The 27,816-nt window shown below is 38.0% G+C and overlaps 1 protein-coding gene across 1 annotated transcript; it reads left to right on the top strand.

Annotated features, from left to right (window-relative positions):
- Positions 1-11,434: 11,434 nt before the first annotated feature.
- On the top strand, positions 11,435-18,793 carry LOC131430458 (WD repeat-containing protein 81). Its single transcript, XM_058595470.1, has 5 exons — positions 11,435-11,683; positions 11,742-11,969; positions 12,281-17,718; positions 17,777-18,238; positions 18,306-18,793. The coding sequence occupies exons 2-5, from the start codon at positions 11,757-11,759 to the stop codon at positions 18,535-18,537; spliced, it is 6,345 nt and encodes a 2,114-aa protein (XP_058451453.1). The 5' UTR covers positions 11,435-11,683; positions 11,742-11,756; the 3' UTR covers positions 18,538-18,793.
- The last annotated feature ends 9,023 nt before the right edge of the window (positions 18,794-27,816 follow it).

The raw sequence follows: 27,816 nt of genomic DNA, 5'->3' as shown, positions 1-27,816 counted from the left end.
CCTAAAACTCTTAAAATATTTTTATATTGGACAAACGATCTAAACAATTTTTATGCACAACACAAACGCATTTGATAACTACTAAAATTCTGGTTTTGTTGTAGGTTTGCCGTAGAATCTCAAAAAATAGATAAAAGATCGGAAATTTTAAAATTTCCGAGTTAAATTGCATTGCACAGTGGTCCGGATCCACAATTTAGGGGGACAAAAACATTTGTGGCTTAACCTTATACTTTAAAGCTATGATATCTTCAATGCAAATGATCAATGAAAGATAAGCCATATTTTGATGTACATGGTATTAGGGTGGCTCTTATTATTAAGGTGATCCAAAACTTATTTTCCGGATGTATTGAGATAAAGGACTGCATTTTTCGGCAAAACTGTAGATAAACCTATATCGAGCAGCTTTGCTGAGGACATCATAGTAGTATCTGCAACGGTTTTAGTGTTACAGCTATTTTTAAAGAGCAACTTAGGGTGTTCCTCAAAAAATCAGATTTTTTGCTCTAGCATTTATATTTTTCTCTTTTCGTATAGGTATCTTTGAACATCTTTTAGAGTTTGTTAAAACCAATTTTTTAATGACTGGCGTGTTCAGGTAGCGTTTTCTGAACCGAAGTTATGAGCAAAACTAGTTCAAAAACAGGTTATTTTTAAACTGCTATATCTAACATTGAGGAAAACGAAAAAAATCCGTTTCTTGTATTTGACAAAAAAATTTTTCGAGCATGTTTATAAAAAAAGGCGGAGGAGATATTTTTTAAAATTTTTTTAAATTATGTTCATACATTGGATTTTTTCATTGAAAAATATTCGTATCAGTCATTTATTAGCTATATAAGGTATTTTTGTCTTCTAAAGTGTCAAATTAATTCAAGTGCATATTCGGGAAGAAATCGTTTTACTTAACATTCTTCGGGGAATGCAGAATGGTGTCGCTTTTGTAAAATCTCTAACGCCTCTCGGTGGTTGGAGGTTCTATCAACCGTGCATTTTGGCACCTGCAGATCGTTCAGCATCCTTTCGGGGATGCAGGACGACTTATTTTTTTATGTTTTGTGCTGTTTTCCCACCTCACTCAATTCTCAATTCCCTTCCATGTTCCTTTTATCCTTCCCTTCCCATCAGGAAGTTGATGAGAAGCTACGCAAGGCATGAATCTCCAAATAACTAGGGGAACATGCCACTTGAGCCAATTAGTTCTGATAACATAGGTGCAGGATTTCATTCAGTAAAAAGCATTCAAACGAAGAGGTTGTTTTTCGAGACGAAGACAACTTTAAGCTGCGAATAGATTGGTTGGTAGGTGCTAATCGCAAAGGCTACTTCAAAGCCAATATTCGGGGCGATTCCAGTTTCACAAGTACCTGAAATAGTGGAACTCACTTCACTGAGAAAGATGGCCCAACCAATTTGAGAACTGTTTCAATTTGTAGGTTACACTAGTTCATGCACTAGCTTTCATGTTTTTCAAAAATCAAACAAAAATGTTTGAAGAATACATTTTTATATGAGAATAAGAGAGATATTAGAAAGGCATCATTACACAACTAGGTGGAAAAAAACAAGTTTTACTTAATTTCGTATGATTTTTGTGCTAAATTCAGAATTCTACTTTTTCTAAATTGTTTACTAATAGAAAATTCATATAATTTTCGAATTCTATACATTCCGAAATAATTCTAAGTTTGTGATATTTAAATTCTAATATTCTATGGATTATAATTGATGTCGTTTAGGATAGCGGAAAATTTAAGATATATTTTTAGTTCTTAATTGCTAGTAAAACAAAAATCAAGCAATATTTTTTTTTTTAATTTTAGTTGGTTTCTTTGGCCATGGGTCAGTATATGGAATTCGTAAAAATTTACGTTCTATTTCTTTTTGTACAAAGCCATTGAAATAATTTAAAATTTTCGTGTTGTCAAAAAATTTATTTTATTAATAGAAACAAATTCTACGTCTCTTTGAAACAGATGAAATCAAAACGGATTCCAATATTTTCACTTTGATTTGCAGAAACGTTGGAACGCAGTATATATCAGAAATTTTGAAATTTCCGATCTTCTACCGATTTTCTGAGATTTTATGGAAAACCTAAACCAAAAAAACCTAATTTTAGTAGTTAACAATTCCGTTTGGGTTGTGCATAAAAATTGTTTAGATCTTTTGTTCAATACAAAAACATTATTATTTTTAGAGTTTAGGTGTATTTACCAAAATTTTTATTTCAGTGAAATCCATGTTTCAGTTTTTTTGTAAATTTTGTTCATAATAAATTTCCAACTAAAATAATAAAAAAATATATGTCATAAAATTTCAAAGTTTTGATTTGTTTTTTTTTTGGCAAAATTTTCCCAATACTAGAAATTCTCTGTATTTGTACCAAATTTCTTGAGATTCTTTGAACGGATATATAATTTTGATCATCAACACATTGTTTCTGGTAATGATTCCAATATTCTGAATCAAAAAAATGTACATGTCATCGCTTTAATTTTTGAGTTATACACAAACATGTGAAAAAAATTGAAAAATTCATATATATTTATAAATTCATCGATTGTTTAATGTTTTCTTTTGATTGTGCAGGAAAGGTAGTTGAGCGAAAATTGTAGCTGGTATCACTAGCAATCGAATGATGTATAAAAATATATAGGTCATCGCTTTGAATTTCAAGATATTTACGATCATTGTAAAAAGTCTCATCTTTTCTTAGGTCATCTATCTACAGTTTTCATTATAACTTTGGGTAGACAACCCTATTTTCGGTTTTTTTAGTGCATTTTATTTCTGGAAGTAATACCTTTCCAATGGTGAACAAATTTTGAAGATCGGTTAATTAACAACAAAGTTATGACTCGGTAAAGTTGAAGTATTCAATATTTTCTATGCGACGTTTATGCCAAAGGAAAGAAAATTGGAAAGCAGATAGGGCATATTGGGCGCGTGAAAAAAACTTGGAACGGGAAAAATCAAATTTTCATTGGTTTTCCTTTGCCAATCGTCAGCTACAAAGTTTTGGAATCAATCTACGAACTTCACAAAATTCGAGGGTGTAAAATTTATTGAGATTCGTTGAAAAACAGCTGAGCTATGACAGCTCAAAGTTACCGTTCCAACTTTTTTTGAGGCTTGGTATTTGGAGTGTTAAAAGAGACACTTATTATAGTTGTCATAAAACAGGTAGTGATTGAAAAATCAATTACAAAACTCCTATAAATTATAATCAAAACCATCAGGCATTCGAATTGTTACTTGGGCAGCGTCCTAACCTTTGATTCTCAGAAATGTCATCGAGAGAAATTCGCTCTCGCACTGGTGTCTATTCTATGTTATTCTAGCCATGCCGGGTTTTTGTTGCTGCGATGATATCCGTATCTCTTTGATGGCACTGATTGAATCGTGTGAAGAGTTGCTAGCGAGCGTTCTTTGATACGATGAAAGCCATCTTTGACTTTCAGCTTCGCTTGCAAACTATGAGAACGAAATCTATGTCCAGTCAGTGACATAAGCGAAACAGTAGTTTCAAAATTGTGGTCTTTCTTTAATTTGCCTTTCAGCCATTTTTGGTTGTCACTGAAAAACCGAATACTGTGCAGTGTCGATATTCTACCGAAGCTTTAGGAAACGGAAATGACAGAAAAATGTTCCACAATGATTTTTATCTGTTGGTGTTCTAATCTGTAGTAGTTTCGGTTTCCGAAGAGGTTCGGGGGTGTAATTATTTAGATTTGTGTCTTTCTTTATAGCCAAGCGTCACAAATTTTCAATAAATCGACAAAATAATGAGAATTGAAATTCTGCTTATTCTCCCTGCAGTCTTGTTATAGATGAAAAAGTGACGTTCACAATTATACTCTCTCTTTTTTTCAATGAGAAACAAAAATGCTTCGTCTTTCTTCGTTTGTTCTGGTGCTGGTCGTTTACGATTGAGACAGTAAAATATTGAAAAAAGACGCTGTTGGATTGGATTATTTCATTGAGAATGCATGACAATTTTAAGTTCTGCTCAGGAAATAGCACTGGGAATTGATACCATTCCTACTCAAACTAAATATCTATCTCCATCGTTCACAGAAAAGAATAACGGATAAGGAGGACAGAAAATGTTAATGCTGGACCTAGTGATGTATTTTTTTACTCGATTAATCAAAATAATCGATTAAAAGGTTAAAGTACCCGCTTGTGAGGAATTCTGGCAACCGTCAGAAGACTGGCTGCATTCCGGCTGCTGTCAAAATTGTTCAGGCGAAATTGCGTCATTATCTCGCCGTATGTGTCTTGTTTATTTCTCTCTTCGTTCTTTTTTCTTTTTTTTTATTCGACTTCATTTGATGTTTGTCAATCCCACATGTACATACAAAAAAGAATCTTGAGACGAGTTAAATGAGATTGAAATATGTGTATGTTTGGTAGTGAGAAAGCACTGCTATTGACAATAACATTTTCATAATTAGTATGTATGAAGGGCAATAATTTATTGCCTTTCATATGTACTTTTTAATGAAAAAATGAAACCAAGACGCTAAATATGTAGAACCGATTCAAAACGGTTCTGCCAATCTTGTATGGCAAGAATCTGGCAGAAACTGAACCGTTAATAACCGCTAGGCCAAATTCTCTGCCGGAAACGGTTGTTGCCAGACTTTTGCCGGAATTCTGGCAGAATTCCGGCAAAAATGGCTGGCAGACATAGCCAACCGTCTGGGGGGGAATCTGCCCGCCGAGTACAAGTGGGTAATCGAATATTTGTAATCGATTAACGACAGTGCCACTAATCGAGCTAATCGATTAATAGCAATCAATTAATCGAGATTTATATCAGTTAGGCTGTGAACCATTCCGCGGTTAATTTTAGCTTTTGGTTGAAATCTGACACTTGAGTGGTTATGTTGTTGTTATGGATGTTGTCAAAAATAACTTTGTTCGAGAGCATGGTTATTTTTGACAGATCAAAAGGATTCTTTTAGAGTACAAGTGAGAAATCGGCTCAACTTTCACTCTGACAGGGTCCCTCTGTTTTGCTGTAAGTACGTTTCCTGCTTTGGTCAGCACCAAGCTCGGCTCAGCTTCTCGCACTCACTCTGTCTGCAGCCTAAGTCTAAACGATGCTATGATGAGAGTTGCAGTTTCATCTGTCATAATTCAAGAAAATACGAATTTCAATTTAAATAATGATTTTTTATCCATTCTGCCCACGGTTACAATGTCATACATTTTTCCATCCATTTTATCATAGATATTATTGAATTTTCTAGACATTTCAACCACATTTTCTTATATTTTTCTTACTGTATAATACACTAATGGCACAGATAACAGATATACAGGCTCACATATGAATTGTCTGTAAAATTTGCTTAATCAGCGTGGCGAAAGATTTCAGATGTCACCACGATCGACACGAGGTGCCACCACGATTTGGGTTCCACTTTCGCTGAGCAACAATTTTGGGTGCAACATTCACTTCACGCTAGATTTTTGTTTTGACATGACAAGTTTTTTGTTTTATTTCGATCGAATCGTGTGATAATTGTTGAAATGGTTGTAGTTGGAATATTTCTATAACAGGCAGGAGGATTTTGTTTTCGTTCCGGAACGTTGTGGAACTTTTTGAAAGATCGCGGCGAACAGTCGAGTAGATGGCAGTAGTGTTTTCAACGTATAGCAAATTTGAAAGTTACACAGAATTTTGAAAAATTTTGTTCGAGCCTGTATATCTGTTATCTGTGCTAATGGTAAAGATTTGATATTCAACACAGATTTTCATTTGACAGCTCTGATTCTGTTTAGAATAATTTGATCGATTAATTGCACTAATCGATTAATGCTTAATAGTAACCGATTACACTAATCGACTCCTCTATATTGTTATTCGAATACCTAATAATCGATAATTACGAAAAATCAGACATCACTAGTCGGCACCCTTTTTCTTTTAATTGAAGTATCTTGAAGACTATTAATAGCAGAGATGCCATTTATACAGATTTATCTGTATTATACAGATTTTTACATGCGCATACAGATTTAATACAGAGTACAGATTTCTTACAGATTTCTTAAATTTAATACAGATTTGTACAGATTTCACCAAAAGTATTAAGGAAAAAATTAAACTATCTATTAGTATTTGATTGCAATGTCGAGATAAACGTTTAGGAATCAACGTACAAATCAGTTTTTAAAATATATATTTTTTGTGCAGATATTTAATGAAGAACACTGAAATCCATTTATATTTATATTAAAATTTGTAACTAAATTGAACTTAAAAGTTAGACAAGTCTTGGCATCATGAAACATTATTGCCAGACTGACAGTTGTATTACCTGACTTGACGCTGCATATTAGGTTTTGGAAATCCATCTCAACTTATGAAGTGAACATTTTTAAATTAGACAAGTATATGGCACCATAATTCAATTGTTGTTGATAGGAAAAAACTATAAAATTTCGTCGATGAATATAATATAAGATATGAAATTTAATCTACCACTCTATAACCGTAATCTATTGGACTAACACCTTTTAACATAATTGTATTGTAGAAATGGTATTTTATTAGCGAATACAGATAAATACAGATATTTTATACGAATCAATACAGATTTTCTATGAAAATATCTGGCATCTTTGATTAATAGTACGAAAATGCTGTCAAAAAAGAAGTTGTAAGGGTATTGGTATTAGTATACACTGAAATGAAAATCTTATTTATAATCATTAGATTTGTCATATGAATCATATGCAGAACACAATTTATAGAGGTTATATGTAAACTTATAATCTTTATTTAAAGTGTACGTTAAATCAGACCCTGTCAGCTTGCAGCGAAATCAATCTTCAGTTCAGCAACGCCATCGAACGGTGTCACATTCAACATATCATGTCAATTGTATGGGTGCGCAGCCCTGCTATTTTGGCGCGCACGAATTTGACAGTTCTCTCCCCTACTTCTATGTATGAGATTCGATGCGGACTCACCTGAGGGCGACATGCTCGCAAAAAAGGATGTTGCCAATGATTTGTTCGGGAAATGTGAGAGCTGGATATCTTGTTAATATGATGTCTTTGGTTAAATCTAAATAGACGTTACCATAATGAAAGTTATAAGAATATTCCATATAATATATATTGAAATCGGATGAAACCTAACTCGTTACATAATTTATATTCATTGGATGTGTCTTATGAATCGTACGCAGATAGTATTTCCCAAAAGACATATGACAACTTATGACCTTTAATGGAACTCTACATGAAATCTAAATGATGTTCAATAAATTTTACATCTTCATAATTTTTATGATATTGATAAAAATACCATATACAAGTTATGCGAAAAGTCGATAAAACTTAAGCCAATATAATTTTAATATTCATTACATTTTTCTATTAATCGCATGCTGATTATGTTTAATAAAAGTCATGTGATAACTTATAATTTTCATTGGAAGCGCACATCAAATCTGCAACAAGGAAGAAAACGAGGCACTGTTTTCTTAAGCTGAAGAAAATAACAAGAAATAATTTTTTAACTTAGATATATAATGGAGTTTGTTTTTACGAAAGAATAGTTGTGAATCGTACTGCTTGAAGCTGAAGAAGGAATTGTGTCCTCGATATTCATCAACTGCTCCAGACAGTTTTTTAAGAAGTTCCGTTATTTTAAATCGCTAACAAGATAGCTCATTCAATTTCGTTCAAGGATATGCCCTAACGGATTATGAAATAAATATCCGGTACGTCTCATCACTCTGTCTGTCTAATAAGAGGATTTAAACTTTTATTCATAGTTTCGGGATCCTACTTCTCCTTCGCAAATATCTGGAGGTGCTCCCTTACAAAACTAACGACTAGTATAGCTCAAATCCTCGAGAAAAGAAGTAGTTTCCGATTCGTTGTGCATCTGATTCGTCTGGTAACAGTAAATGTCCGATGAAATCAGCCAGTTCCAAAGAAGTAAGCGTAGTTGAAATATTAAAATAAATTTTCAATATGAAACTCTTTACATACGAAAAATATAACAAGTTTTTGATAAGACGATTATTTTTATTGTTTTTGATTCCTTTAAGCACCATTATCCCAGTATTTCAATTAATTTGAATCTTATATGTATCACTTATTCAATCAAATAGCAATCATTTGATCTATATATATAACTGCTATATAGAACTGGGATGACCTCCATCAAAAGTTATATATAAATTTTATGAAACTAGTCATATGGTATCATGAATCAGAACAAATTGGCTCAAATGGCACGTTCCGCTTGATATTTGGATATATGGATAAACCTATTCTTATTAATTCGAAGTGAATAGAATATGCACTGCATAAATTTTTTCAATGTATGTTGTGTGGATATCTAGTAAAGGTTATAGGGCGCGGCAATAAATTTGACTTAGACTGGAAATTTCATTCGTTATATGAAAATCTTGTAAAAATAACGTTACGAAGAGTTTTATGTTTCATAAGATTATCTTATATATTTGACATGATGTTAAATAAATTTTGTAGCTATCAATGGAAATGCTAATAGTGAAAAATCATTAGAATATCATATAATGTGAAAATGAGAATTAAGCTCAGTGTAGGATATAGTTGTATTGGACATTTTAATAATATTAACACTGAAAAAACTCGAATGTTTTTTCAAGAACTATAAATTAAACAAAAACAGCAGGCGTCGAATACAGTTTCGGTATTTTATTCAAAATTTCCGTTTCAGAAACCAGAGCAAAGATTTAATTATAATATCCTGGTCTATATATAACAATAGTATATAGAGTATAAATATACATCTAGAAAATATCGCTTAAATTTATGTCTTCTGAGACCGACATATACGAGCGTCAAGAATGACTCATTTCTACAGTCGATTTAACACATATTTAATACAGTCTGACATATTTTTAAAAGCAGAAACATATAAATTTACACGGCTTGAAATGTGGGTTATGTTTGACATATATTTAAATCATTCTTGTAAAAATCAGTCATTTTACGGATTACATGATAATGTCATAAGTAGATTTGCGCCACCAGTAACTTTTATAATTTTTTGCTGTGTAGTTGAAATTGATGCATATAAAAGTTGTAAAGAAAAAGCAAAGACGTGCACAGTCTTCAACAAAAATATGTAATTTTAAATTCTTAGTAATTAGCTCTCGAACATTGTAAGCATACAAAAAAATTCGACAAAATTGTTCACAACAATAAAAAAAAATTTACGGACTTTTACCGAAATTGCTTCATTCATCCGAAACCTTTTGTATTAGATCTGTAATCTTGTTGGCAAAATTTTCTCCTCGTTAGAAGTTCTAAAACTTTGTAGAAGACTTCATTTTTTTTTCATCTCTCAAGGGAAAAAAGTTGTTTAAAAACACTTTTGTCACAGTAGGTTTTGAAAATTATTTATTATAATCAAATTACGCGGTATATTTTTGTGATAAAGTTCACTGAAGAAACTATGTGCATCCGATTGACAGTTTAGTGTCTAGTGAATTAAGTTCACGTTTTGCCTTTTTCATATAGAAAGGTTGTGCAATCACTGTGAAAACCGATTTTTGAACAGTTTCATATACCATTCGACTCAGTTCGTCGAGTACGCAAAATGTCTGTATATGTGTATGCGTGTATGTTTTTGAATGTATGTATGTAACATTTTGGTGTACTCATTTTTTCAGAGATGGCTAAATCAATTTAAACAAACTTAGATTTATATGAATGGTCTTGTTGTTTCATACAAAGTTCCTGAATTTTATTCAAATCCAACTTCCAGTGCCGAAATTACAGCGAAAAAATTTAAATTTCAAAATACTTATTCATTCATTTAAATCCGTTTGTTGCATGCTGCTCAGGATAACATTCCTGCACAATTGAGTAAGACCTTAAAAAAACACCTAAACGCAGAGGGATTAGTCCAAAAGGTTAGAAATTGAGTACCGTAAGCATTGAAGCAGAGAGATATTGAAAACTAGTCAATTTCACAAAAGATGCTGTGGGACGTAACTGTATAACTCAAGCAAGGGGCCTACAAGGAAACGAATCAAAAAGAAAGCAGCTCTTATTGTGTTATTATCCAACAATTTATCGACTTATTGTGTTATTACCGAACAATTCTCATCGACTATTGATCACGAAATATGCAATAATGTCTAAATAGAAATTGAAACCTTCATGTGCTGTTAAGGAGCAAGACTGTTTTAAAGCGTATGAGTAATGTCAACAATGTGTGCGTAATAAAAAATTTAGGCGCTTCTTTTCCTGATTTTAATACATATTCCATATGGTTGAAAATAAACCAATCGGATCATTCTGCTTAAAATTACAATTCAAGAAAAGCGAAAATCTTAGTCTAAAACTTTTCCGCTTTCCTTAAAACTGCTCGAGAAAAAATATTTCAGTTTCAGCTTACATCCACTAACACATTTGATTAGCAACAAACACATTCCATTTCCTCTTGCAGAAATTATTGCAATATAAAGATTTACGTTCCTTCTGTAAGTAAACCCGAAAAAAAGGAACCTTTAATTCAACACACGAAAGGCAATGGATATGAAATGTTGTCGTAAAACTATTTCTTTTTCCGGAAAACTGCTTTTGTAACAGAAAATATTTAGTTTTGCTTATTTTGTGTAGCGCAATCTAATACAAATCCATTAAAGCAGTGTTGCTAATTTTTTTATTAGGGAATTTAAATCTACATTCATAAAATGTAAGCAATTTTCCATCAAACGTTGGTAAAAAAATTATCAAAACTGATATTTCATCCAAAAAGTCTGGCTTAACGTTCGTTTGAGAATAAATTATTGCTAAAAAAGATTGTTTGCAAGCCACTTTGATAAACTCGGTGCACTGCATATATGAATACATAGATCTATGATATACGTACCAAATAAAATGTACGTAATACACAAATTACCAACACAAGTTAACTTGGTTTACTCTTGAGCCTTAATGTTAGTAAAAAAAACAACGAACAATAATAATTATTGAAAATATTATCCAGTAGTAAACGGATCCACCCTAAGCCGACCGTTTGTTGACACAGAGCGATCAGCTGTTCACGTATTCCACAGCAATGGTGTGCGTGAAGCTTGAGTTTGCCACTCGCATACAACCGCCCACGAGTAAAAACAAAGCCTTTGAAAGAAACGTCAAATCGATAGTTTTTTTCCTGCCAGCGATGTCAGATCTACGGAAATCTCCGTAGATCTACGGATTCGACCATTTTCTACGGATCTACGGATCCGTAGACAAAATCTACGGAAATTGGATTTTTTCTACGGAAATCTACGGAAATCTAAATTTATCTACGGAGAACTACGGAAAGTAGTTTGGTCTGAAGAGCAAAAAAAAAAAAAAAGGTTTTCACCGCGAGAGTTTCCGAGAAAAATGCCAATCTACGGAAATGACACTACTACTATCTGGCATCGCTGTTTCCTGCCTGCAGATAACAGGACTTCCAAGTGGCGAAGCTAAGAATCGTGCCTATTCGCTGGTTTACGGGAAACCAAACGGTTCTCCTCAAGTTCCATTCCATCACCGTGTGCCAGGTTCGTGCTGTGATGATATCGGACAGTTCATTTCGTTGAATTCAAGCGCTTAAAAATGAATTCAGTTTTCCGTCAATGACAGCTCATTGTTTTGATGTGAGTTCTTCGTTCAGGTAATGGGAAAAATTGGTTTTTCAGTTTGATTCCAATTATGAATGAGTGTAATTTTAGCTGCCACGGAAAACCATGGAATCACTGGTTCAAGATTTAAACATTCCACGGCGTCAAATCCGTGAAACACGCTGCCCCCATCGGTTCCAGCTGCTAGTACATAAATCATGGCTGAAAACTGTTTCGCAAGCAGGAAGAATTCCCAACGAATTTCCCGTCTGTTCTATGGAAGCACTGGAATGGCCCCCGGTTGGGCCAAGCAGCGCTTGGTCACGGGTTTATGTTGGGGTGAGCGATTGGTTTCAATTTGATGTTTTATAAGTTTATTATTTTGACAATTAGACATATTGTGCTTTAGTAATGACGTAAATCTTGGTTGCGTGCCTTTCACTATTTTGATGAAAGGAGAAACTTTGACGTGTTTCGTTTGTGATGGTTTATTTACGTGTGCGAGCTATACGATGCTTTACCAATACTTGTGCGCCTGACAGCATGCTTGCGAAGTTTGTTTAGGTATCGAGTTGTTCATTGTTGATTCGATGGAATTGGGGCAATACGGGATTTTATTAAAATGTGCTAATCGAATGCGATGTTTTTAGGTTCACAAAAAGCAACCGACCAGGGTGATCCCATTGCCACGCAACAAATTTCTTACCAACCTCACGAGTGGTGATACGAACGCGTTTGAAAATGAAGACCCACTTCATTATTCCCAGCTGCTTCAGTATGTCTCCCAAACCAACAACAAAAGCCTCTGGAAAGCCGCCTATCGAAAGTATGTAGGTTCGCGTCCCGAATCGAGAAAATCATCGTCGGCAATGCAAAAGTTTGACAGTAATATCAACAGTACAAAGAAACAACAACAACAACAGCAGCAGGATAATATTAGCAACATATCAGCGGCGTTGCTTCCGCATGATTTGGTCCTACGGGAGGCACTCATACGAACCTACGGTTGTCGCATCGTACGTTTGGATGCCGAAACCGGTGATGAGTATCAGCCCGCGCAAGGCCCAGTCAGTGTTACTCAGGGACATGCCAATCTCTATCCGGCTCTGGTGGCCATCGAGACCAACCTGAATTTGTATGTGATTTTCGATTCTTTCCTGGAAAACAGCCTGCTGGATTGCGTCACCTACAGTCCGGCCATCCTAGAGAAATCGCACAACAAACTATTGTTTTTGGTGTACCAATTGTTGAATTTGATGAAGTCACTGCACGATCGGGGATTGAACATGGGCAATCTGAGTCTGGGTGATTGTTTTCTCACCGAGAACCTGTGGCTGCAGGTAATGCCGGATCTCGAGGCCAATCTGGTTGAACTGAATGATGATACAAAACGACAGCTCGATGAGCTCGGCTCTCAGCGGTTGGTGCTGAGCAGAGAGTCCAAAGTCCGGCTGATGAAGGGACTGGACTTGAAGTACTCACTGAAAGATTGGTGCGAAATGTGGTGCCACGGGCAGTTGTCAAACTTTGACTACCTCACGATACTGAACAACCTGGCCGGCAGGAGAATCGGATGCCCGGAACATCATCACATCATGCCATGGGTTACGGATTTTTCCACCAGGAACGGTCAGATTTGGAGGGATCTGAAAAAATCCAAGTACCGTCTGAATAAGGGTGATGCGCAGTTGGATTTGACGTTTCAACCAGCGCTCGGAACGGACGGAACGGTGCCCCACCACGTGTCGGACGTGCTTTCGGAGATTACCTACTACGTGTACATGGCCCGGAGGACTCCGAAATCGGTTCTGTGCAAATACATTCGACCGATTTGGGTGCCTGCGGAATATCCGATCTCGATACAGCGCCTTCAGGAGTGGACTCCGGATGAGTGCATCCCGGAGTTTTTCACTGATCCGTTGGTTTTCAAAAGTATTCACGAAGATCTACCGGATCTGGAGGTGCCTATTTGGGCTACGTGTCCGGAAGATTTTATCGCCAAACATCGGGAAGCGTTGGAAAGTCAGTATGTTTCGGAGAAGCTGCACCACTGGATTGATCTTACGTTCGGGTACAAACTGACCGGTTCATCGGCGATTAAATCGAAAAATGTCTGCCTTTCGTTGGTGGACAAACATCAGAATCTCTGTCAGCGGGGTGTGGTGCAACTTTTTACCAATCCTCATCCGACCCGACAGTTCGTTACGATCTGGAATGGGAAAACACCGCCCCGATTGAACACCCATCAAGAATCTCATCATCGGTTGACCCGAAGCTCGGAGGATTTGTCCCACCAGGGCTCGGGCAGTGAGTCCGGGTTCTACCCGGAGTATACTTCGTCGCCACAGAGTCGATATTCTTCGCAGAATTTGAACAGTTTCAGCAGCGGTTATAAATCGGAATCGATGGAACGATCCACCAGCTATCACATCAGTGTTCAACCGCGAGTTCCTTCGGTGGTGGTTCTTCCGAAAAACTATAATCCGATAGCTCAACTGAATGCAGTGGAAAATTTGGGACTGTTTGTGGCGAAAACCTTTCACTCATCCCCGGCCGTCCCGTCGAGAGAATCGCTGGGCAAACACAATTCCGTGGATGATGATTTCGAACTGTGGAACGTCAGCACGGGCAGCAGTTACGAGCGGGAGCTAAGCTACGAAAGTAACTCCTTCACCAATCGATTGTTTTCCGAAGCGTACGAAGCTTCGCTGCTGAAAGATAAGAAAATGTTTCAGAATCTTCGCTTTCAAAGTCTGCAGCAGCACGTCAACTCCAAACAGACCTTCAAACAGCTGGTGCTGGACGTCCGTACCGTGGATCTTAAGGTTTTGGGATGTTTGATCGTGGAATTGTTCTTCGCGGCCAAACTGAGACCCCACGGCAGCTGTCTGCCGCAGGATTTCGAAAGTCGGTTGGAGGCCTGCGTGAAATTGGTGAAAACTAGTTTAAAATCTTTACCGGTTTGTATTCATTACGCAGTGAAACTTCTGCTGGGCATTGATCTCACCGAATCGGAAAGGACAGTCACGGAAAAAGGTTTACCGCAACCTTCGGCCCATCAATTTCTTCAGCCGTTGCTTGCCAATCTGTTGATTCCTTTTCCTCTGCAGTATCTGCGCGTTTACCAGGCCATCAAAGCTCTGTCCCACTTCGATGAGTGCACGCACCAGCTGGATCTGTACACTTTCTTCGAGTGTGACGGCAAGAACTGCTCCCGATTCGTCAATCTCGACAAAATCCGAATCGACTTCCGGCGAAAGATAGCCGAGTGCAAAGTGAACGCCTGCGTCGCTCTGACCGACGGTCTGTTGGAACCCCGTGGTCAAGATCAGTACTCGATGGTGGAAATTTTGCTGCCTCACTTCGTCGAACTGATCCAATCGGATGACACTTCAATTCTAGCAGCCTGGAATCTGTTTGACGCGATCTCCACTGCCCTGGGTTTGAAAGGTACCCAACAGTATCTGCTGCAGCCGATTCTTCTGCTGTACGAATCCGATGATGCCGAAATCCGAATTACCCAGCAGATGCCGCAGTTTCCCAGTAAGGATCAAGCTACCCTGAAATTCACCCGAAACACCTCCTTCAAATCCCGCAAATCGGTGAAACTTTACCATCACAGCTTTCTGCTGAAGTTGATAGTTCGCTTCGGACTGCGATGTTTCCTGGAGAACTTCATCGCACCGCTGGTCGAAGCCGTGGGAGGTTACAAGGATGCGGATTTAAATCAACCTTACCACTTCCACGAAAACCTAACGCCGGGTGACTTCAAACGATCGCGATCGTATCGAAATTTTAAGCTGAAAAGTGACAGCAGTGCAGATGGAACGGGAATCGGACATGATACGGAGTCGGCTTCGATTTCTAACACGCTGGTTTCACCGGATGCCTCGGATAAGACCCTTTCGCCGACGACAGCCCAGAATCTACCACTGGATGATGCAGGATCGGTCGGTGAGGAAGACGTCGAAGAAATGTTCACCTTCGATGACGAACAACAACCGGCGGCGACGACGACGACGACGTCGGCAGCACGGATATCGAGGAAGAAATACATGACGGACCTTTCCGTGGGAGCGGATGAATTCAGTGATAGCGAGGTGGAGACGGCCATGAAAAAAATCATCGACGATTTCGACATGAAAGCGGATGTCAGTAGTTTTGATCTACCGCTGAATCACTCGCAAGCGGAGGAAGCTATTGAGGACACCTTGGAAGAGGAATCCGGCGAGAATAGCGTCCTCGAACAAGTCAATCTTTCGGTGGTCATGACGGATCCGGAGGATCCCCAAGATCCCAAATCTCCAACCATTCCGATTCCGTCGTCTTTCCGACGAAGCATCGAACTCAACTCGATCGGATGTGAAATCGGAAGCAAAAAGAGCATCGACTCGTTGGAATTCATTTGTCGGACACCGCGGGATGAGAAGACCGATAATGGCGAAAAACGGAATGCCACGAATTCCGCCCAGAATTCCTCCAAGACAGCTGAACCCACGAAAACCAGATCCACTCGTATATCGGAAATGAGTTCGGAAAGTCTAATCTGGCTATCGCATCGGCTGGGTCCCGTACTAACGGCGCGCTACCTAACCAGGAATCTACTGAAGATGCTTACTCTCTGCTACGTTGGATCGGAAAATTTGGTTCCCAGTGAAGTGCACTGCAGTAGTCATCCCGCCGGAAATCTGAATTACTTCACCGTTGCCAATGGATGCGTCACAGGAGATGAAGCTGCTCAACGGGTTCTTGAATGTCTTACGTCAATCTCTGCCCTGTTCGGTGATCAGTTCATTCTTCTGCAGTACTTCCCCCATGCCAGTGAGTTGATAGCTCTCTGTCGAAAGAAAATGACTCCGACCCTGGAAGGTGGTCTGATCAGTTCCCTGCAGCTCGTGAAATGTCTAATTCCTTATCTGAACGACACAACCGTGATGGATCAGGTGCAGGACTTCCTACTTCGCTCGATCATTCATCCGATCATTCGTCTACTGGAATCCACCAAGTTCGTAATGCCCAGTGGCTTCCTGGCTCGCTCCGTTCTGGCCCGTAAACTCATCGACACTCTCTACGTTCTTTCGATCCGCATCGGACGCGAAATGACCCGGGAACATATCTGCGTGCCGGCACTGCAGCGGTTTTTCCTTATTTTCGACAAAGCCTACGGTCACAACGAGTACCTCCGGGAGCTGAAGGCACCGCAGGAATCCAGTCCGTCCAGTTCGGGAACGGATGATTCGCACTACATAGAATTCCGTCGTGACGGAGGAGTACGCGAACTTTCCGTCCGTGGGCAGGACATTCGTCAGGTTCACATCAAAGGTCAAGAACCGTTGGATAGCTACACTCCACCGAGTGCCCTTGATCTTACTCTGCCCGCTTCCAGTGAGCCGAACGTTGTCCCCATCCAAGGATCCGTACGATGCAAAGCCATCGAAGAAATACGTGACGTTTTCACGCCCAATCTTGCCTACTGTTGCTTCGTCCCATTCCTGAACTACCTCGGACAGTACGAAATTTCACAGACGGTGAAAAACATGTCCCTCATTTTGAATCTCTGCCACGATCACGAACAACCCAACTATCCGATCACGAATCACCTCAAACGTTCGGACTCCGATCCGCGGGATGAAGAAAGTCAACTGGACTCGCTGAATTGCTCCAACAGCTTCGGATCCAACATAGTCGGCAATCGGATCGAGGTCCGTAACGACACCAACAAAATCGAACTGGAACAGAAGGAACTGCTCGGAATGGTGACCTACCGGTTGGAACAGGTCAACAGTTCGAGAAACCTCCGTGGAAATTGGTTGGCTTACTGGGAACATGAAATCGGTCGCTCGGAAAAAGATTATCGGTTCAATTTGAAACAAATCAAACTGCAAACCTACAGTGGCCACAGCAATTCCGTCAAGGCGATATTGGCTCTGGACAATGAGAACAGTTTCATATCCGGATCCAAGGACAAAACGGTCAAACTTTGGTCTTTGCGGAGCGAAGGCGACGGAAGTAAGATTTCATCCTGTCAATTCACGTACACGAACCACCGCAAGTCGGTACATTCGCTGGCGTTTTTGGAGTCCTTGAGGTAAGCGGTTCTATCCCAATTGGCGAACAGTCGAAAACTGAACTTTTTTTTCCGCTAGACTCACAATCTCCTGCGACTCGGGCGTTCATCTTTGGGATCCCTTCGTGGGTTCCCAAATCAGTCAACTGGACGTACCGCGGTACACTCCGGTTTCGCTGGTGAGAACATTCCCTTCGCCAAGCTGTCTGGTGCTGGCCGGAACCGCGGACAGCTGCGTCAAAACGATCGATGCCCGTACCTTCTGCTATTGTCACGAGTGGCGCGTGTCCAATGTACCGGTCGGTTCGGTACGAACCATGGCCGTCGCTCCGAGCGGTACGTGGATCGCCGTCGGACTCAGTTCGGGTCACATTACGGTGCTGGATAGCCGTACGGGATTTATTATTTCCTCTTGGCGGGCAAACGATAGCGATCTGTTGCAACTGCTGGCACCGAACGAAAACCAGCTGGTCAGCACCAGCTTGGATTATTCCGTGAGTGTGTGGAATCCAAATACGGGCAATCTACAATACAATATGAAGTAAGTAAACACCTCAATTAGAACATAACCTTACTTTTTTTTTTTCAATCTGTCGAATCACTTCCAGAAACCGTCCCGAGCCGGTTCACTGTCTGGCCAGCAACGGTCCGGAGTTGATTATCGGCACACCAACGAACCGGATTGGCGTGTACGGTTCCGTCAGTGCCGACACAACCTGTTCATTCACGAAACTTCGATCGGAAACGTTCAAGGGAGTGTTGACCAGTTTCGCACTGCTACCACTCAATCGGATGCTGCTGGTCGGTGGGGACAATGGCAATATCAGTTTACTTTGCTAGGTGGTGGGTGTGTGGTTTTTAGTAGCATTTCACAACAACCTAAGAGCGAATATACGTTTGAGCACATTCCTTACTCGATTCATTCGCCGAGAGCACCGGAAAGCTCTGTTCAATGCATTCCACTTTCCGGTGCACAAAAATCCGTATATTATACAGTCTATAGTGAAATCTCAGTAAGTATTATCGAATATTGTGAATTTTCATACCAAATTATTAGGTATTTAAGAACCTTTGATTATTACAAAGAAAAACGATACATGTAATTTTTATTCTTCTGGAAAGAAAGTCCAATGGTATTGTAGTTAGATAACTCTTGCCTCAGCTGTCTTTCTAGGGCTGTAATCGTCGTCTTCCACTCCCACTCGTCGTTGCTTTGGCCAATCGCGTCAGTTTATCCGGAAAACTATAATCTGAAGAAAAACGAAAAACGTTTGCATTGCAGTAGGCGTGCGAAAAAAATTTCGCTCCCGTCAATATTTTTCGAAAATAAACTTCTGCTTCTTTTTTTAACAAAATGTAATATGATTGTAATTATGTGGTGATTCTATGCTACGTAGAAGCTTAAATAAAATAGTTCTAGATTCCCCAGTATAATCGTAATGTAGATGAGCTGTTCATGAGCGCTCACTGGCAACTCTTCACACGATTGAATCAGTGCCATCAAAGAGAGACGGATATCATCGCAACAACAAAAACCCGGCATGGCTCATTTAACATAGAATCGACACCAATGCGAGAGTGAATTTCTCATTTCTGAGAATCAAAGGTTAGCACGCTGCTGTGAGGATCCTCTCTGAAGCAACAAACGCTCGCTTATTCTCGTTTCGCGATCCGATTCTGTACGGGCAGTGGATAATTGCGATAGAATCATTTTACTATTGCCGCTTATTCTACCTATGTGCATATAACCTTTCTATACGTTGTGTCTATGAAAATGTTTGTGAATGCTCCACACAAGGGTTTTTAAATATTGCAACCAAGTATGAGAAACATCAAGTTGAATCATCGACTCGATTTTCTGCGGTAATTGTCAACTTGCGATTCTTTCTTGGGAAATTCCACACAGCAACGATCGTTATCAGACTGTAAATTTTTTTTAAGGGCGTGAAATACTCAGAGTACACACTTAGAAAATTTCACAGAATTCGGTAAATTTTTACCAAATATTCAACACCTGAACATTCGGTAATCAGGTCGGTAATCAAATTGATTACCGATCGTTCGGTAATTGCTGAACTGTCAAACAACTACCGTAAACTGTAATCCAAATGGATCTAACTGATTTTTCGGTAATTTGTTGTTTGTTTGTTTTCCTTTGGTTAAATTTTTTTATTTTCGGATTTCAAAAAGCAACACATGTTCACAATAACGATTGAAGAAAATTCCAACCTGTTGTGGCTATGGTTTTATTCCACCTTCCAAAACACTGCACAATCCGTCCAACCCACCAGAAATTACCCTCGAACGATTTGTGTATAGGTAGCAAGTGGACAAGTGATACAAAATTATTTTCTGCCTATAAGTAAACAAAAAGCTTTTAGTGGTTCTAATGTTTCAAAAACTTCAGCACCTGTACCTCAATCCATTCGATGAACTCTTCAAGATTTTTTTTATTTGGTTAATAAAAAGACACCTACTGAATATTTTATCAACGTTTTCACGACAATCAGTATTTACAGAAGTTCGGTAATTGAAAGATTATTTTACCATGTGGACCGTAGGGTTTTACCGTACTCGGCGACTATTCAGATTTACCGTATGAATTGTATATCTATTTACAGAATTCTGTAATGAAAACTTGCGTAACACTGATCGTCCGGTAAAAATTTGCATAATTTTTGTAAAATGACGTTCATGTACCGAAATATTGGTAATTTCTATCGATTACCGAAAGTTTTCGTCCAAAAAATTACCGAACTACGGAATGGAATCTTAGTGTGTATGAGTGGAGCGAAGAAATGTAGCAAAGTTCTCTCACGGATCATGCATTGAGAGACTCGAGTTCTTGTAGCATCTTCTACCGGATTGAAAATGTTGTATACAATATAGATAGCAATATAGCAGCAATCACCAACACTGTTTATGTGACACTCGCTTATTTCAGAGATGGCTAAACAAGTTGTCACAAAATCAGATTCAAATGAAAGGTCATATAGTCCCATAGACTGATAGCGAATTTTATCCCGATTCGACTTCCAGTTCCGGAATTACAGGGTGAAATGCACCGAAAAAAATGAAATAAATTGTCACACACTTTTCTCAGCGATGGTTGAACTGATTTTCACAAACTTAGATTCATACAAAACGTCTTATAGTCCTATAGCTTTCTATTGAATTTCATCCTTAACCGACAAATCTATGAGAAAATGCGCCCTCAATTTTCTCGGAAATTTCTTAACCGATTTTTACAAACTAAGATGCAAATATAAGGTCTTAAAATTCTTAAAACAACTACAAATGATCAGTCCCATGGGGTTGTTCGAGCCATTGATGTGGAACCACGCAACCAAAATTTCAAATGATCTACAAACAAACAGCTCAATCAATCGTCACACTTTTGAATCCGCAAATGCACGAGAGCCTACTTAGGCTGTGAACCATTTCTGGGTAATTTTAACTTTTGGTTAAAATCTGACACTTGAGTGGTTATTTTGTGTCGAGTAGTTAAATTTAACTAAAACTGCGGCCCATTTCAAAATTTGACGGACGGAAAATTATTCGGTTTTATTTTCCACTGGCAATAATTTCAACTAAAGAATTAATATTAGAATTTCCATTGCAAGATTTTTTTCAGTGTCAGAAAATAACTATCGATCTGTCAAAAATAACCATGCTCTCGAGCAGGGTTATTTTTGACAACATCAAATTAACCGCTCGAATGTCAGATTTTAACCAAATGTTAAAATTAACCGCGAAATGGTTCACAGCCTTAGATTGATCCTTATTAGGAACCAACACCGAACACGCGAACCCAGAATATAGACTATATTTGTCGTGATTTGTATTTGTTTTGTAGCCGACGAAATTCCATCAATAGCCCAAATGTATACAATTAAATGTTTGTACATGCTTGCGATACAGACATCGATATTTAAGCTTCTCTTCGCCATGATTGTGTTAAAGTTTTGTATGCAAGCAGTTATTTTATAGCGTTTTTCTACCATTCTGCGATTTCGGTTGAAGCGATAAACTTTTTCTCAATATCAATTGAGTTCATCTTATGTAAATTAGAAATTAATCTTATGCACACAAAATTTACCCTGGAGTAGTTGTCAATTTCTCAGGCGAAACGACATAACATGGGATTTCATCCAATCTTTCTTGACACAAGATCAGAGCATAGCAATTAAAGCTCTTATGGTACTTTTTGTCTTGCTGTCTAGCTACATCCTACCTCTAGCATGCTTCACGTAGGACTGAAACGTTAGCTATAATTTTGCTTATATTTATAGCTTCGCGTGCTTCCAACAGCTTCGCTTTTGCATCGATTGACCAATCAGAGCGATGCTTTCCCTTTGATATATCGCTTACTTCTTCAAAACCGTCGACTATGACAGGGAAATCCGGTGTGCCGGAGATTTTTTGCATGCAAAATAGGACACTGCTAGCTATTAATCAACATTTCAATGATGTACTATTAAAAATACATGGCTATGAACATTCAAATCAATACGTAGAAATATTTCCAATCAAATGGTGACATAATATTAATAATTGATACAATATCGACTGAGCTGTAATTGTTTAAAACCTGACCACATTTCTACGTGTATTTTGATTGAGTATCTAATTTGCACCCCTATATAGAGAACAAAAATGTGTTCCACATTAAAAATCTCCGGAAAAGTTGATCGAAATCCGACTTTCGGTTCCGGTATTTTTTCGCAAGTGATGGTGAAATGAGGTGCAAATTTGTATAAAACTTACTGCGGTAAATTCTTCTATTTGGAAGATCTTGTTCCAAGAGTACCGATAGAAGAAAAACTTCAAAAACGGAACTCACTTCGATTCTTTAGAAACGGTTGAACCGATTTCACAATTCATGAAATTAAAGCTCTCATTGTCTTAAGAGATACTAGGCAATTTCATCGAGATCTAACTTCCAGTTCCGAAATTATGAGTGTCAAACCATTCAAACGGTCATACAAAATGCAAAACCGTTACGTGCTGATACGGAGGAAGAAAACACAACCGCCTTTCGAACAAATCACACAACGTGCTTTGTTCAATTTCGTTTAGCGTGCAGGATCGCCCTATTTAAATCTATATTTTTCAGGTGAATATTCTGTAAATCAGTATTGGGGATCAAAATTCTGTATTGAAAATCTGTATATGAAAATGATAAGAAGTTTAAGCGCAACGAAAAAGTACAGGTGCGTAATGTCAGAGACATAACTGGATGTCGTGAATACGAATAAAACTGACACTGTTACTTCATACTTCCAAATATAAATTAGTTGATAGATAGAGTAAATTGTGCAAGTTTTGCCCTTTTACACTACTAGAATTTGAAATGATACACCTAAACTACAGTACAGATTAGTTACATTAAACATTCTGACACACAATTAAATATTACGATATAACCAGTATAGTTCTTTATGATAAAATAATGGAGGTTCTGAAAAGAACCTTTTATGGAGGCGTTTGTGATGTGACGAGTTGAATTCAAATTCCGATGGATACCGCTGACTTCCGTTTGCTATTTCCAGGATGACCTGTTGTCCGTGAAGGCAAAACAGATATGTGTTCTGTTGGAGCCTCCTGCTTCTTTCGCTTGCGGTAACAAGCTTTGTGTTTCACTTGGAGATTCCTCGACCGCACAATAATGAACATGATGACAACGACAGCCAAATTCGAAATGAATGGCTTCTGAGCCGGTGCTATGCATTATATATAGCAAATCTGCAGAAAGTTTACTACAAACTACAACTGATTGAGAAATGGGCCGTATACAGTATAGTGAAGTAAAATTCCGCATAATTCTTTGGGTATAAAATTATGGTTCTAAATGGCACCTAAGAGAATATCGATTATTTCATTTCGGATGTCAATATTTCAGTAAAAGAAACTATTAAAATGCTGTACGGGATTAATTTCTGGTATCCCAGAAGAGCCAAATTGTATAGTTTTCTAAGATATTAAACAGTGATTGGATATAAACAATTTTAAACACTGTTGCGAATTTAGAACTGTGAGAATTGCAATTATCTTAGATTTGCACTACACTGATAATTTTAATTTTCGATTTACAAAGAAGCAATCTTTATAGTAACATTTAGAGCCATTAGAAGGGCTGATTTTGCATAAGGTTCCACATTGTTGTCCATTTTCCGTTTTGTTTTGCTCCAATGCAAACGACCACCAACAGGATGATGTAATCGATCTTCTTCGAAGCGAAACTGACTCTGCGACCCGAGCGTTTGATGTTTTGTACAACGCTAAAGGTCTGCTCTTATTACTAGCGACTGCTCCACCTGACGACCGAAGTCCAAATGAAAGCATTGACGAGTGACGACTGCTCCACCTTTTTATGTTTTTCTTTTAAGTCCACCAGAGAAATGAATATACGTCCATCACGTTCAACGTCCAGAAGGCAAGAGAGCCTTTGATTCATTTTATTTACATATTTTACAATTTGTTTTGTTTGTTGGTATGAACACTGTCAAATACTTTAAGAGTTCGTTCGCACATATTACACACTGAACCCTGATACTACACACCTGACGATTGAAGTCCAAATAGAAGCACGACCTAAGCGTTTGAGGTTTTTAACCACGCAGAAGGTGCACTCTCTGAAGCTGCTGGTTGATTAATGTACCTTTCAGACGACCCGGCTTCTTTCGTCACCGTCACTGGAACGTCAGCCTCCGTCAAAATTAGTCAAATGAGTTTTCCCTTTGCGCATTCACACGATCCAGCAGAAATCAGGAACGTCAACGTCCAGGCGCGGCAACTATGGGGGGACAAAGCATTTTTTGTCCCCCCAAAAGATTTATTGGAGGGGCCATGCCCCCTCAATATTTTGGCAACTGGAATAAATATTAGAAAATTTGCTAGGAATATCTTATGATATAACCTATTTTCTGTTATCTCCATAGTTTGTCTCCGTAATCTTTCATATTTCTTAACTAAGTTACTAAAATTTTTGAACTAATTTTCTGCAATGTGAAAAGTGCTATACTTTCCCGCTTTCGAATATTGATTATTACTGGAATAGTAGGGAAAATATTTGTGATTTTTACTTGGTTGCTTTGTTCTAACCTCTCCTTTTCCTTTATAAAAATGCTTTATATATAGCAAAGTTCAATGATCTGTAGTAATAATTTTTTGTGCCCCCCCAATATTTCATGGAACTTGCCGCCCCTGTTAACGTCCGTCAACGGCAAGCTCCGTCAACATTTCTCCGAAAGAATATTTGACGGACTGTGATATCGCACACATGCACGATTCATATGATTACGGTATTGAGCTGACGTTTGTTATGTATGCATTCGGTGTCTAGATCCCACTCTTAAACGAAATATACCACATATAAGTAATTAAACTTATCGGTAGATTTGCAAAGTACGTTACGTTGTTGAGTGGAACTGATTTTTTGTTTCCTCTTTCTAGTTAATTTTGAAAGTTATTTATTCGATTAAAAGGTAGGAAAACAACAGATTGATTGGCTTCAAAAGCTCCCAGATTTTGTATTAGTGGAATAAACTTGTGCGAAACTAAGTTCTTCAGATTCAACGTGTTAGAAAATGACATGACGGACACGGATAGGAAACCGGATCGTGTGAATCAGAATGACGGCGACGGAAGAAGCCGGACCGTCTGAATCGTACTTAAATCATTCCCACGACGTCCGCTTCCATCCAACGCATAAGAAGAAAAGACCGATTTTCGACCACGGTTTCCCTTTTATACGCAGTCAGTTGAAGATATGTGCCTGACTACCTCAAAATCGTTGTCCTTGCGCGAAAACCCCAAGCGAAAGTAAAGAGTTTTCCGCGTTGTTTTCAAATTTTGAGAAAACTTAATTTTTGAGTTGTTTATGGTTGTCTCACACTGTTCAAAATTCTATCCTAAATTCCTGATCATATTTTTGATGAAATAGTGAAAGAATTATGTTGCTGCGATTAATACAAGTCGAGATATTCACGATTAAGTTCTGCCCATTCTTCCATATGGCTAATTTTGAAAAGGCACCCCATAGTAAAGTAAGTCGTATTCAAAACAGAAAAAAAGGCGGGTGAGTAATGTCAGAGACATAACTGGATGTCGTGAATACGAAAACAACTGTCATGATCCTTAACACTTCCGAATATCAATTAGTTGATCAATTGTATGATTTATGCAAGCATTTCCCTTTTTCACATTTTTCGCAAAAAAAGAAGGCTTCACTTGATCTCGATTACTGTGAATTTCACACAGCGAAAAGTGCACAAATCTAACCAAACTGTTCTTGATTTGCGCTAAACTGAATATAATTACTTTCGATTTGCGAACAACAAATCCTAATAGTTCCACTATTTATGTACCATTTAATACCACTATTTCACTGTCACGTTATTACACTTGCACAAAGTCACTATACTTTAATGAAGCATAACAAGCGTTACAATACAGATACGCGTATTTCGGAATGTTATTTACATCCTTCTTCAGTGTATGGGTTTTTTAAGTTTGTTATAAAATTTATATTCATAAAACCGATACACTGAAGAAGGATGTAAATAACATTCCGAAATACGCGTATCTGTATTGTAACGCTTGTTATGCTTCATTAAAGTATAGTGACTTTGTGAAAGTGTAATGACGTGACAGTGAAATAGTGGAATTAAATGGTACATAAATAGTGCAACTATTGAATATATTCCGCTAACAGCTCCAGGTAAAAATAGTAAAAATAGAAATCCTAATTGTTCTTTAGAAAACTTTTAGAGCCATTAGAACGGCTGATTTTGTGTAATGCTCTCCACCGTTGTTTTTTCACCAATGCAAATGACTGGCAGCTGTGACGTAATCGCTCTTGTCGGAAGCGAAACTAGCTTTGCAAACGACGCAAAATACATCTGCTCGCAGTGGCGATAGAATACAAACTGATCCAATTTTTGTTGAAAGGTTTGTTTTGACCTGATTTCGTTTGTAGCTTTTTCACTAATGGGCGGTCCTAACGGCTATGAAAATAGCCGCATACAGAATTTAAATGTCGATTATTTCATTTCGGATTTGCATAATTTATTGAAATCAACTATCAATATGCTGTAGGGATTCGTTGCTAGCATTCAGAAGGACCAAATTGAGGAACTCACTACGATATTAAGCACTGCTCGGAACATTTTTCTCGAACGATTTGTTGTACAGCAGCAGATATTTTGTTCTCTTCCTCAGAACGCGTTCTGATTGGCTGGTGTTGACATGGGTCAAATGAGACAGGTTTTTCAATAGTGTACTATTGAAATACTGCAATGCTTTTGCTATACCCGTTTAAGTTGAAAATTTTCGATTCTATTGGTAGTTAGATTATATAAATCCTTTCACAGATCACTGAGCTATGAGCTTTAAAAATACGAGAAAGGCAAACGTGCCTTACGAATTATCCTTTTTAATACTCGTTTATACCAAACATTTTAGAAAAGTTTAATTTTGAAAAATTTTGAGATTGTGTCACACAACTGAAATTTTTATCATAAAATTGTGGTCATATTTCCGATGTTATGTAGCAAATGATTATGTTGATACGTTAGATACAACAAGAGATATTCACGATCAAAAACTTATCACTCTCTCAGAGGGTAAATTTTGAAAAGGCACCCCATAGTAAAGTAAGTCGTATTCACGACAAAAAAACCCTTCTTAATCCACCTAGTGGTGTGATAATGCCTTTATCTTCTTGAAATGGCACCCCATAGTAAAGTAAGTTAATCATAAAAATATATTTCATACTTTTATCAAATAATTACTGATACCAATTTAGACACCAATTGATTCAGATTGATTCGAGTAGTTCACAAAAGCATGCTTCAGTGTTTATGTCACACAGTCAGCTTCATTTTTCCAAACTAGTGCTTGACATTTGCGTTGCCTATTCGTATGAGAACAGTGATGCTAATCTAAAAAAAAGCCTTCTCAGTCCACTTAGTGGAATTTTCATATATCTTGAAAAATCACCATAGGGGGGAGTACATGAAATTTTCGAAATCGAAAAAAATTTTTGGATGCCAAAAGGATTAGAATTGCATGAAACGTCGAGAGTCCCAAAAAGTTGATTTTTTCAAAAAAAAATTT

Source organism: Malaya genurostris, chromosome 2 (assembly GCF_030247185.1).
Source record: "Malaya genurostris strain Urasoe2022 chromosome 2, Malgen_1.1, whole genome shotgun sequence".
In the NCBI taxonomy this organism is placed as follows: domain Eukaryota; kingdom Metazoa; phylum Arthropoda; class Insecta; order Diptera; family Culicidae; genus Malaya; species Malaya genurostris.
This window is presented reverse-complemented; position numbering and strand designations above follow the sequence as displayed.